Source organism: Gopherus evgoodei, chromosome 1 (assembly GCF_007399415.2).
Source record: "Gopherus evgoodei ecotype Sinaloan lineage chromosome 1, rGopEvg1_v1.p, whole genome shotgun sequence".
NCBI lineage: Eukaryota > Metazoa > Chordata > Testudines > Testudinidae > Gopherus > Gopherus evgoodei.
In genome coordinates this window covers 241,656,671-241,669,759 of record NC_044322.1, presented here as the reverse complement: position 1 = coordinate 241,669,759, position 13,089 = coordinate 241,656,671, and the positions used below count along the sequence as shown (strand labels likewise).

The 13,089-nt window shown below is 39.5% G+C and overlaps 1 protein-coding gene across 1 annotated transcript; it reads right to left on the bottom strand.

Annotated features, from left to right (window-relative positions):
* Window positions 1–316: 316 nt before the first annotated feature.
* Window positions 317–7,728, bottom strand: SPX (spexin hormone). Its single transcript, XM_030549172.1, has 6 exons — window positions 7,723–7,728; window positions 6,703–6,783; window positions 6,514–6,571; window positions 5,017–5,079; window positions 4,030–4,113; window positions 317–710 (listed from the first exon to the last, which is right to left on the bottom strand). Exons 1-6 carry the CDS (start codon window positions 7,726–7,728, stop codon window positions 652–654), a joined length of 351 nt encoding a protein of 116 aa, XP_030405032.1. The 3' UTR covers window positions 317–651.
* Between the last annotated feature and the right edge of the window lie 5,361 nt (window positions 7,729–13,089).

The following is a 13,089-nucleotide window of genomic DNA, read 5'->3' as shown; positions in this document are numbered from 1 at the left end:
CACATGTGCATATCTTTATACAATGTAAGTAGTTTGATGGGATTAATCACAGTACATAAAAGATAAGCATGTATTTTAATTTTGCAGGATTAAGTACTAGATAGGTAGCCTGTGGATTGTTCGCTACAGTATGAAATATCTCCAGCAGAAATCACCTGCTTTGCTGCCCCATATACTAGATGCATTCTAATATTTCATTGATTTAACTGGAACATCACTAGACTGCAAGAGCCCTGCAGGTGGATTTCACGACCAGCAATGTGGTGGTTAGTCAACTGCTGTCATAGGTTAAAAAGTGTTTACATGCAGAGTTGGCTGGAATATGGTGAAAGTTCTTCCATGAGAAGATTTTGGAAAAATTATCAAAAACAATTCAATACCAGTATGATGTTTGGGTCCTGTAAGATAAGATGTTCCAGTGGTTTTTAAATTTTGGGTGGCATGCAATGTGGTTTAAGATAGGAAATCAAATTTAAAATAGTTTCTGTAGCTGAACAATGACCTATAATCAGTTTGCATTCAAAATGCAAAAATGAGTCCAAGCTTTATTCCTTCAGAACACAGGTGGAGTCAGATGAATCAGAATGTTTGCTTATATAGACCATGGGTTCAAGGGAGATGAATAGACATGTTGATGCAACTTGAAATCTTTCACCAGTTTAATAGATTGTCTGTTAAGTATCCAGGGTGATCATTGGTTTCTTCTTCTGCTGAAAGACAATAAAGACAAGCTATGAGGGGGGTAATGAGCTGCATGAAAAGAAAAGTCTGAAAACACAGGCAGTTCAGTTGCTAAAGTGATGGAGAAACCTGAGACATAACCCTATTATTTGTAACTACCTGGGAAAAGCAGGGAGTTTTGTGATGTATGTAGTGATGATTATGTTTTCTGTGTTACTGGACTTTTAAATACATGAAGTTTGCCTGTTTGTTAGAAGCCAGGGCTATATATTATGTCAGGATGGATGATCTTAAAGACAATGAAAGAGACGACATTTCTAGGAAGGAGACAGCAGTGCATTTGTTCTTTCATTGGGCATTCTCCTTAATCTTTAATCAAAAATAAAAATCATCTAGGTTGAAAATGTATGCCTGATTCTATGGACTCTGACTCTCTCATCCCCTAGCACACTAAAAGATCATGGTTTTTCTGTACCAGGTTTTCATAAAAGCTGTAACCAGACTCTTCACACTAGAGTTAAATGATAAATCAGAACAATCAGAAGAGTCAGTTTGGGGGTATAGAGGAGGGGGAAATACATGTTTTCTGCTGAGATTTGGGTCATTTAGCAGTAGAGGGGAAGGCTCTCACACCAATAGTAGATTGAAAAATGGGGAAAAAAAGCTGCTTAAAATTCTGAAATGTCTAAGTATTTCTATTTCACAGGTTTCAGAATTTGACCTATTTTTCATTTTCTTGAAATTCTTTCCTCAAAGTTGTTTTCTTAATTTTTTTGCTTATCCAAATGAAAACAAAAGTCTGTAAAGTTTATAAATGTCAATGAAGAAATTATAGTGAGAAAGTCAATTGGTTGTTTTTGTGGGAAGATTTTTTGGTGTGGAAAAACTTAGCTCTGATAGCAAGATTATGAAGGATTGGAAGACGAATGAGCTAGATGAGAAGCAGGAGCATGGAGAGGAATATAAAGAAACCAGGGGCCAGATCCTCAACTTGTAAACTGTCAGAACAAAAGCAGGGGTTCTCGAACTGGGGGTTGGGACCCCTCATGGGGTTGTGAGGCCATTACATGGGGAGTCGTGAGCTGTCAACCTACACCCCAAACCCTGCTGTACCTCCAGCATTTATAATGATGTTAAACATATTTAAAAGGGTGTTTAATTTATTAGGGGGGTTGCGCTCAAAGGCTTGCGATGTGAAAGGGGTCACCAGTACAAAAGTTTGAGACCCACTGAGCTAAAGATCTGGCCCAGGGTCCGTACGGTGGAGTAGTGTAAGTTCATGGCAGATCTAAGATCAAGTAATTTTGAACTGGCTCTTGAAATGAAGGGGAAGCTTTGGGGGATGAGAGGTTTAATGGTTACATAAGCACTGTATCTTGACAGCTACATTTCTGTATCAATCTTTTGTGCCACTAGAGCCATGTTCAAGTATGTTGACCACCACAATTAAATCCAAGTTGAGTGACATTCACCTTTGCACAAAGGGCCAACAGAAAACTTACACACCACTTAAGTCCCACTTTTTATTTTGAGGGCTTAAATGATTAATAGGTTTTGTACTTGCCCTCTACAAGGGAGTGAACTGGACTATAAGAGTCTTACCTTTCTTTCTGATTTCTTTGCAATGGAGAAAAGTGCTTAGGGCTCAATTCTATAGGGGGCAGAACCTGTTTAGGCTATTGATGGCTTAATTAAGCACATTCTTAAGCACTTTGCTGGATTACAAGCAAAATGCTCAGCACCTTGGAGGATCAAGCTCTTAATAAAGACAAGGAACTGGTGAGTTGTGGCAATTAACATTTCCAGTCACACATGCTTAATCAGGTCTGTGGTTTCTCCTCTTTTCTGGTTACAAGGCTGACACTGGTTGCTTTTTCCTTGTGAGCAATAATGAACTAGAAAATACAGCTAACTTTCTTTGACAGGGCTTGAACTTTATGTGGTTTACTTCTGTCATGATTAACACACAAGGCCAAATTCACTAGGTTAAGCAGGTCCACCTTCAGCCTGCACACTGTGTACAAGATACTATGTTTAATGTTAAGAGCTTTCACTCGATTCTGCCATTTTTTGCTCAGGCAAAACTCCCATCTTAAAAAGTCAAGGAGGGTTTTTGCCTGAGGCAGAATGGAAGAACTGAACACTTTTCTTAAAATCAAGCTCAGCATATTGGGAGTTTTGCCAGAAAAGGACAGGACTGGGCCCAGTGCAAGTGAATATATATAGTGTGAGATTCTGTGCTGGGCTTGTTTTTACTATGTAAAGAAGATGTGTTCTTAACTCACGTTAGCTAACCCAGGCAAAATTCTAGTGAAGATAAGACAGTTTGTAGTGTTCAAATGAGTTAGCAGGTTGAGTTAGAGGCTATGGGAGAGTATAGGGTTTACCTTGACTCAGGGCTGCCCAGAGGATTAAGAGGGGGCCTGGGGCAAAGAAATTTTGGGGGCCCCATCTATAAAAAAAAGTTGAAATACTATAGAATACTATATTCTTGTGGGGGCCCCTGTAGGGCCCGGGGCCTGAGGCAAATTGCCTCATTTGTCCCCCACTCTGGGCAGCCCTGCCTTGACTTGCTAACACATGTAAAAACTACAGACTGCCTTGTCTCACTAAGGTTTTCCCTCGGGTTAGCTAACTCAAGAAAACACCTTTTTTTTCATATTGAAGGCAAGGTCTCAGAGGCAGAGCACAGAATTCACTGCCCACGAGAGGCTAAGGGGACTTTAAACCACTTTGGTGCCTTCCCAATCCCAGGCTGTTCCTGGGACTGGCAAACCCCCCAGCATAATTTACACAGCTCTGGGTGCCTGTCTAAGTTACCACAGCCTCCCGGGGCTTCCTATGGCCACAGTGCTGCTTGGTATCATCACAGCTCTGCGTCCTGCAGCCCCACCTCCTGCCCTAGCCTTGCCCTCAACATACCCCCGGCACCAGGGCTATCGTGGGTCCTTGGGAGGCAGCCTTAGAGCTGTCATCCACAGTGCCTGTGGTGTGGCTTTTAGGGCTTTTTTACATCAGTCCAACCCTTTTACCCGGTGTAAAGGAGCCAGAGTCGGGGGTACAGATCTCACCCATGAACTGTACTCTGCAGAAACAGGAACCCAAAAGAGAAGTTTGCTATTGCAAAGTCAAAGTCACTATAAACAGTCCCTGGAGCCCAAACAAACAAGTGTCAAGGTAACAAGAAGTGAGTCCAGAATTATGGTGGCTAAATTAACCAACGGAAATGAGAAAATGTGCTTGCAATCAGCCAAATGAGATCTTCTCAGATTTATTTTGAAGCATTAATAAATGGAGTATTCATAAATCCCTTAGAAGCTCAGAGAGTAAAATAAATGATGCTTTTACCTTCTTGTGCTTTCCGTAAGGAGTTAAGAAATAGTTCTGCAGCCTCCGACAGAGATATAGGATTTGTATTTTGGCTGCGTGTTTCTGGAGAGACAAAGCCAACACACTTTCTCAGATCTAAACCTATGCCAATGAAGCACAGTTAGCCAATGTGTGTCTGCAAAATTTCTGCATTTCACATTCTGCCCTTGCTTTTTTTTTAATCTTTACAGCTTGAGAACAAAAGGGACATTTTTAAATATATATATTTTTGTAGGCTGTTTCAGTCACTTTCTATATAATTCTCTGCCTGAAAATAGCCCATTAAATTGCTAAGAGAAAACAACATCATAATCTACTTAAAGAGAAGGAAACAAATGTAATTCTTCCTAAAGCCCCCTTACAGAGTGAAAGGTACATTCTCTTTTTGCATATATTCATTATCTAATTGTAAGGTTCAGTTTGCACCATAAATATAGTCTAAATGAATGTTTTCTTTACTGTCATAGTTTGACATGTTACAGTAATCAAGAACAAACCTTTATTTTATTTTATTTTTTGCCAACAGAGATAGAAAGTTAAGGGGACTGCTTGTTCTCTCGCTTATACAAAGTAAATCAGGAATAATTTCATGTAAGATGATGCATTTAAACTGGCGTTAGTGAGAGGAGACTCAGGCTGTTAGTCTTTCCAATGAGATTTTTGAAATGATTGAACTATTCAACTCTTAATATTCACTGTTCCTTTGAATTTGATTCTTAACAAAACAAAACATCAAAAAGTAGCTTCCCTCCATTTAATTTTTTCCATTGAATTACCTCTTCCTCCCATGAGAGAATGTTTTGTTTACTGTTAAACTGAAGCTTTCTGCATTTCTTATGCACCTGCTGTTCACATCTACCTGATCAGTTATGATGCACATCATTTTTGGGAGGGAGGGTGGGTTATGGAGATGCAATAATATAATAGTTTTTCCCTTTTAAAAAAAACATTTCCAGATGAGCTTACCTAGCTGCAATCTGTCATAGAGGTCCTTCCTCTGGCTCTCATCTGAGATGAATCGACGTCCCTCTAATAAATCAATGGGAAGGGGGTGAAAATAAAACACCATACCTATGTGAACCATAACTAGAGGTCCCTAAAATAGTAATTTCAAACTGTTTTACAGTAATGTTTAAGCAACCATACAAACATTCTAGTGATATATAGCTCCATCTGCCTGAGAGCCATTGATTTCAGCGCAATCTAAATCATAGAACAGAATGTTTTAGCTGAGCTACATTCTGTTCCAAAGGGCTGATGATTTTCAGCCTTTTCCATTGTTTTATTAACTTTCTGTCGGAGTTGTGGCTGAAATTTACCAGCTTCTTCCTTCGCCTGCCTTTTCTGCGCTATCTTCCTGACACACTATAAATCAACTCCTTTTAAAAGAACACTGTCATTTTTTAAAAAGACAATATGTGATACTGCAAACAAATTACTCTGAATGTGTCAGTAATAGTAATAAACAGATGATTAGTAAAATTACAATACATTATTAAAAATAGCAGTTTATTTTTAAATCAGGGGCCAAATTCTCTGCTGGCATAAATGGAGGCAGCTTTCTTGACTTCTACAATTTTCTCCAATTTGCATGAGCAAATATTTTGTCCCTTAATTTTTTTTAATTATTTATGCTGTGTGCTTTTTACATTTCTATGAGTGTAGATTATGAAATCGATTTTTTTTTTTGGTCTGTAGGAAGGTTTTCTGTTAGGTTCTCGTTGTATTGTTTGGGTGGCAAACACAATCCAAAATGTTTATTTTGTAAAAAAAAAAAAAAAAAAAAAAAAAAAAGGTGTTTACACTGGATTGTTTAAAATAATGGCAAAATTTCCACTGGATCTTAGGCTTTTTCTTTAAACCACAAAATCTCAATTTGGATCCAAATCTGATTATTAAACACTATCCCTTTAATGCTGGACTGACAAAAATAGATTCATTTACACAACACACTACCAAGAAAGAGGCAACACTGCCATTCCATCAGCCATAGCTGATGTCTCTTGTGGTATGAATTTCCAGCACAAGCCAAAAGATTTGCATTAGAAAATTCTGCTGCCCTGTTGTTTGTGGAGATGCTTTAATAAAGCACAGGAGAGAACAAGGAATAATTAAATACGTCAAATTTTTGTTAAGTCTTTTAAAAATCAGTTTCAGAGGGGAAAGTTATTTTTTCCAGCAGATTTAACGACCAACCCGCAATTACATTGCTTTTGGAAACATTTAAGCATTTTTTGTTCCAAAATTAGAATTGTTTTTCTTTACAAAAAACAATAGCAATTTTTAAGGTAAGACGGGATCACAGTCAACACATCTCTATGATCCTCTGAGCTTGCATTTCCACTCCCCTGTCCTGCTATTTAACACCTCTCAGTTTTCTGCTTGTGTTGAACAAAGCATATAAAGAGTAATCCAGTGGTAGAGAAGTTACATTCCTTAAAGCTGAAATAGCTTGGGACTTACGTGCACCCTTTAAATAGAGCATAGCCTGAGGAGTCCAGTTTCTTCTTTGAAAGTGACCCTTCAGACCAAAGGAGAGAAAAGTGACCTGTTATCACAGCCCTGATTCTAACAACAAGCACCACCACTTTGCCAACAACCACCTGTGACAGTTATTAATACATGTACATTCATTCAGATAAAGCACTTTACCTGAGGAGCACTCCATGAGTAAGAAATGAAAGAAGCTGCAAGGAACAGGGCCATGGCAGAAGCTGTCAGTCTACGCAATCCCTGCACAGGACAAGCAACCACAAAGACATGAGAAATTGCATCCTCTCTGCTCAGGCATCCTCTCTGCTCAACTTCATCTTTGGATGTTATTCCAGGCCCTCTTTGCTTCTAAAGCCCCTCTCTTCCACTGATTACGTCATCGCAGCCAAGCCACATCAGATTTAAGGAGAGGTTGGATATTAATATCAGACCATGTGAATTTCACATATGGATGTAAATTATCATTGACATGAGAACTTTGTGTGCTTTTTTTTACAAATATTCAAGGTCCTTTTTTTTACAGATATGCAAGGTGAGGAACATGGTCTATAAACCCAGACAGAGAGAGAGATTAGATTATATATATTACCAGTTTTCACTAAACCCTGGATGATAATGAGATGATAGGCAAATATCTCTATATTCCAATGTAGGGGACTTGGCATTTCAAAAACAGTAAGGCAGATCACTGCTTTCTCTGTACGTAAACGTTGTTAAACTTGGTATGAGATTTACATCAACCAGGATATTGAATGATCACACAAATGTTATTGTAAACACATATTAAAATCTTGGATTTTGCACACTGGCCCAGCACTTGCAAATGAATATACCGAACACAAATCCTACGTAAAGCAAGCTGAATCTCTAGTTTGTATACACAAAGCAAGCCTTGTTTTTCATGCATTGATGCACGTGACAAGTGATAGCATCCAGCTATTATGATTCACAGATGTTTATTTGATCCTGTCTGCTTTAGAAGTCATTGTGCTATTAATGGTTTAATCTGTTTGGTTTACAGTATATTGAAAAGCACGATAACATTTTTACTTGTCTTCTAACTTAAAAAAAAAACCTACAAACCACCCCGTTGTTCCTAAAATAATACACACAACTAAAACTGTAGGAGAAACTACTATTTACCAAAATGTTTCCAAGTATCAAAAGCTTCTGACTTACCTTCATACTTAGTTCCCCTGTAAATCAGTAGTCTTGGATAGGGTGAGCTAGGATTGTGTGTTAAAAGAGATTTGATCTGTTTGCAGTTTGGGGGTCCCTTTTTAAGTCTTCTGAGTGAAAATCCCCACCCTGTTTACAGTAGAGTGGAAGAGTCTACAGGGGCCTCTTGTCAGCCCTGGCGATGAAGAAGTAGAAGGTTTGATGCCTCCTCAGGGGGACGTGCAGAGTTGCAGAGAGTCAGGGAAATGATTGAAGGGCGGACCCCACAGACATGGAGATTCACCCCATTAGCCAGGTGACTTTCTGAATACATCAATATCACCGCCAAAACTTCTCCCACAAGCTTCCTAGTAAAACCTCACTGTCATGAAGAACGATCAATAACAGCAGCCAGCAGCAAATATTAATAAGGATAACAAGCTCTTGCTTTGGGTAACCTGTCTATTGTGTATCAGGTTGGCATTGACAGCGGCGACTAAAAAGCGACCCTGCCAAAAAGTTAGCAAATTATTCTCAAGATTCACAATCTGCCAAGGCGTGAGAAAAGAGAGACTGAAAAAAGTCAGCATGTCCAGTGTAGCCAGTTTTAATGCTGGCTAACATAATAGGAATAAGTCTCTTGTTCTTTTTTTCTGTCGCGCTCTTGCCTATTGTTTTGTTACAGCCAAGCAAAACCAAAAGGATAAGCAGAATTTTTAAACCATTAAGCCTTACTCCCTTTGCAGTCTTAACAGTCACAACTCCATGGAGGGGTTGGAGTAAAAGCCCAGTTCATGGAATAGACCTTCCTTGAGCAATTAGAGCAACAGAACAACCCAGACAACCATGAAAGAATGGGAATCTAGAGAATTAGGTGTCAGACCCTGATATTAAGGTCCTTTTATAAATGATTAATAGATGTTACAACCACATTAAATACATGACAGGTGCGTGTTACAGGTTACTATATGTGGGTTATAGTTCATGAAAGCTTATGCCCAAATAAATTTGTTAGTCTCTAAAGTGCCACAAGGATTCCTCGTTGTTTTTACTGATACAGACTAACACGGCTTCCACTCTGAAACCTATAAGGACACTAGTAGATGCAACAGAATGATATAAGTCATGGTTATAAGCATCTTGTTGGCCTTTTGGAGTCTAAAGCAATCTATAATATTTGAGTAAACATTTGTCAAAAGATCTATTCATCATTTATTAACCCTGTATAAACAATGTATAAGTATACCCTTTATATAAAGAGTGACTACATCAGATACTGGTCACTCTCAATGACAAGATACTGAACTAGATGGACCACTGGTTTGATCTAGTCTGGCAATTCCTATCCCTCTAGGGAAGGAAGTAAATATTCATACTTTCTATCCCAGCTTCAACACTAACTGCCTGTGTGACAAGTGTCTTCACTTTGGGGCCTACATTTCCGCATCTGTAAAATGGGAGCAATATTTCCCCAACAGGGGTCTCGTGAAGGGAATGGCCAGAGAGCCACGTGAGCAGGTGAGCAATAGAAGAGGCAAGAATAATAGTAAAAATAGTGCTGTTCTCACAGATAGGGTTGTCACTGTGCATATTTATTAGGTGACCAGGCCTGTAGCCAAAGCAGAAAGAGTCTTCCTAGCTTATGATAAATGCGTACTCATGTGGAGACACAAGTGGGCAATGTGCAGATGGGTTTTGTTAAGGCCCATACCTTTGCTGACTTTGGGGCTTCTTTGACCATGGTTGCCCTCTTCAAGGGCTACCTGTGCCAGTACTATGCCAGATGCTGTGCAAGGTTGGGTAACAATGGTACAGAGTTGGAGTCCTAGTTGCATTCTGGGTGCAAGAAATAAGGGGGCAGCTTAGGTTATGTCTTCACACAACCAAGGTGATAGTGGTGGCACTGCATCAGCAGTCCATGTATCTGTATCCTTTAAAAAGGATAAGTCACAATGCACCCTTACCTAGCAGAAGGGATTCTACTTGCATCTTCTACAAGTTGAAGTTTCCAGTGTTTGTCAGCATCTTCTTGTCCATGACAAAACAGGTACATTCTTCTGGATGTTCAAGCCCTGGCCTTAAAGAAGGGCTTTCTGGGTTGCATATCATTTAACAATTACACACACAGAAACGCTAAAGCTAGGCAGTAGCCATTCACTTTTGTGGTGTAAAAGTGGCTCTGTACAGTCTTTGCTTCCATTTATACTGCAGAGGCAAAATTAAAATTCTGCAATAGTCAGTGGAAAATTAAACCCACGTCTACAGTATTTCACCTGTGGATACAGCCAGCCAAACTGTGAAGATCTTATAAAATAGATGTAGGAACAATGAAGATTGTTGGTATAAAAAGCTGAGCCTGATTCTCCCCTCACTCACACTGGTATAAACTGGAGTAACTCACACCAGTGTAAAACTGGCGTAAAAAGGAAGACAAGCTGAATGTTCATTGTTGTTGTTGTTGCTATATCATCATCAAAACATATGACTACTGAGCATTTTTAGTCTCAAAGTACTTAACTAACACTGAGTCTTTAAATTTCACAAAACTGCTGTGATGTAAGGAATATTATAACCCTCACTTTACATATGAGGAAGTGAGACACAGTGAGACTTACGGTACAATTTTCAAAAGTGCCTAAGCAATGTAGGCGCCTCGGTACCATTCATTTTCAATGGATCTTACAATCCTAAGTTATTAGGACTTTTGAAAATTTTATCTCAAATGACTTGCCTAAGGTCATACAAGAAGTCTGTGAGCAGAACTGGGAACTGACCCCCAGGATTCCTAAATCCTAGTTTAGTGCTTTAACCTAAAGACCATCTTTCCTCCCTTTATAGCATCTTTCATGTCACAATGCTTCACATAGTATAGATTTATACTGTCCACAGAAATTCAGCCACTTCTGCAGTGATATATGGCATATGTTTAACAGCACACAGTAACACTAAACCAGGGTTTTTCAAACAGGGGTAGCCGTTTTTGTAGGGAAAGTCCCTGGTGGGCCAGGCCGGTGTGTTTACCTGCCCCGTCTGCAGGTCCGGCTGATAGCGGCTCTCACTGGCCGTGGATCGCTGCTTCCAGCAGCCCCCATTGGCCCGGAGCAGCGAGGGGCTTCCCCTACACAAGTGGTGACCCCTGTTTGAGAAACTCTGTGCTAAATAATATTTTAAGATGGGAAACATGCAACAATATACATGCACTCAGAGTGCTTACATACATAATTTAGGCACATACAGATGTGTATGTGAAAATACATGCACATATCTTTGAAAAATAAAATATTCTGTAACTGGGTTATGGATCATAGCACTTTAAAATGATACATGTCTTTTCTTTTTGTTTTGACAGCCCAGGTTGATGAGTTCCACATCAAATGCTTGACATCAATCCTGCCATTTCTTAGCAGATTCACATCAATGAGTAAGTGGCTTTGGCAAGTAATCAATACTCTAAGTGGTGGAGAGAAGCTCCCTGTGGCAGCAAGACCCCCTCATTAGAAGAAGCATAACATATGCTTATTCTGAAAGACGTTCGAAAGGCCATTGACCTGCCTACCATGACATTGTAAATGATGAAACCCAAGACTCTGTGACTGAGCTTGAGTTCTGAGATACTTGCAGGAACACATCTGTGAGCAATTGTTAACCACCGGGTTCTGAGCCATGCGGCCAAATTCAGGGCATCCATCACTTATTGCTGTGACCACTGTCTATTGTGCTGACCAATATTGTCCCATTGTTTCCTTGTGCTTCCTGGCCTGTTTGTAAACAGTCTCAGAGGCCATCTTTTTAGTCTGTGTTTATGCAGTGACTAACACAATCGGGTCCTGGTACATGACTGGGGCTCCTAGGTGCTAGAGTTATGCAAATAAATAATAATCTTCACTCTATACCATATTTTCTGTATACATGCGGTGTTGCCAACTCTTACGATTTTATCACTAGTCTCATGACATTTTTGAGTTTTTTTTATAAAGCCCCAGCTCTTGTGTCATGTTATTATGGGAGAATCTCAGCTTCCATTCTTTTAAAATAAGTTCGTTTCGAACCCTCCTGGCTGGGGAGAAAAGCTTAAAAATTTGCAGAGCGCCCCCTGTTTCAGAAACTCAAAGCCTAAGAAAAGCACCCGAAAATGTGTCATTTTAAAAACAATCTCATGATTTTTGAGTAAATCTCATATTTCTGGAGGCCTGACTTGGGATTTTTTGACTGTTTGAGGTATGAGTGCCTGATTCCAAGTCCAGTGCTTAAGCTACAAGACAATCCTTCCCTTCGTCCAGAAGGTTTCTGAAAGGAGCTGAGGTACACCCTGGAGGTACAAGTATAGCACAAGCAGCAGCACTGCAAGCTTCAAAAAAGTCAGTATGCAACTTGGTATTGCTTATGTAAAGGGAGGTAATAGTCCCTTTGTTTAGGGCACTAGTGTGAAATATTGCGATATGCCTAGGGTACAATAATTCCTTTTAGTAAAGGGAAAATCTAAGCCAAATATCAGGAAAATGTCTCTGCAAGAAGTAGAATGCTACAAAAAGTTAGTTTCAAGACTTTACAAGTTGGGAAAGGGCAGCTGACCACCAAATACTAAGAAATATATAAGTGCTTTTGTGGTATTCGTTGGCTCAAAATAAACTCTTTAAAGCAGGAATGATAAAGGATTGCATGTAACATCACAGAACACACACTAGAGAAGATACGCTTCTGCAATGACAGAAGCACCTAAGGCCAAGGAGTCATTTGACCTTTGCTTCCACCCCCATGAACCTGGCAGAAAAGATTTTTGTCTTTGTCAAGAAACTACCTGGATGGATACTGACCATGCTAAATGTTACTCACGCAGCCAGCCCTTCTTGGCTCAGTAGTCCATTTGTCACACAATCTCACCCATGGAGCCAGACAAGAAATGCTGTCAAATGGCTTGATGCTGACATTTGATTGCAAACAGTGGATTAAACTAGGACTGGGACAAATGGCACAGACATCTCAATTTCACTGAAGGGCTGAGGGATAATGGGACAATTGGGTATTGTTATTGTATCTTGAAAAGGCTAACCAAAGTTCTTGTTGAACAATATCAGTTCAGAGAGGTCCACAAAACATACAGCCATGGGGTACAATTTAGCTTTGTGTTTGACTCCCATCATGCAGGCTACAGGATTTCTACCAAAACAGAAGCTTTTTTATACCTTCCAAGTGGTAACTGTAGTATTAAATATTTGCTATTTGAAACAGAAGTGGGGTGCTGTTAAGGTTGATTCTATTCTTGAGGTAGAAGCCATATGTCTTGTTTAGTCCAGTAAGAGTCTACCCCTAAGAAATGTACTGGACAACCAGATGTTTAGATAAATAAAACTCATTTTAATGCCTAGTCATTTTGTTCCCCAAGTGTTT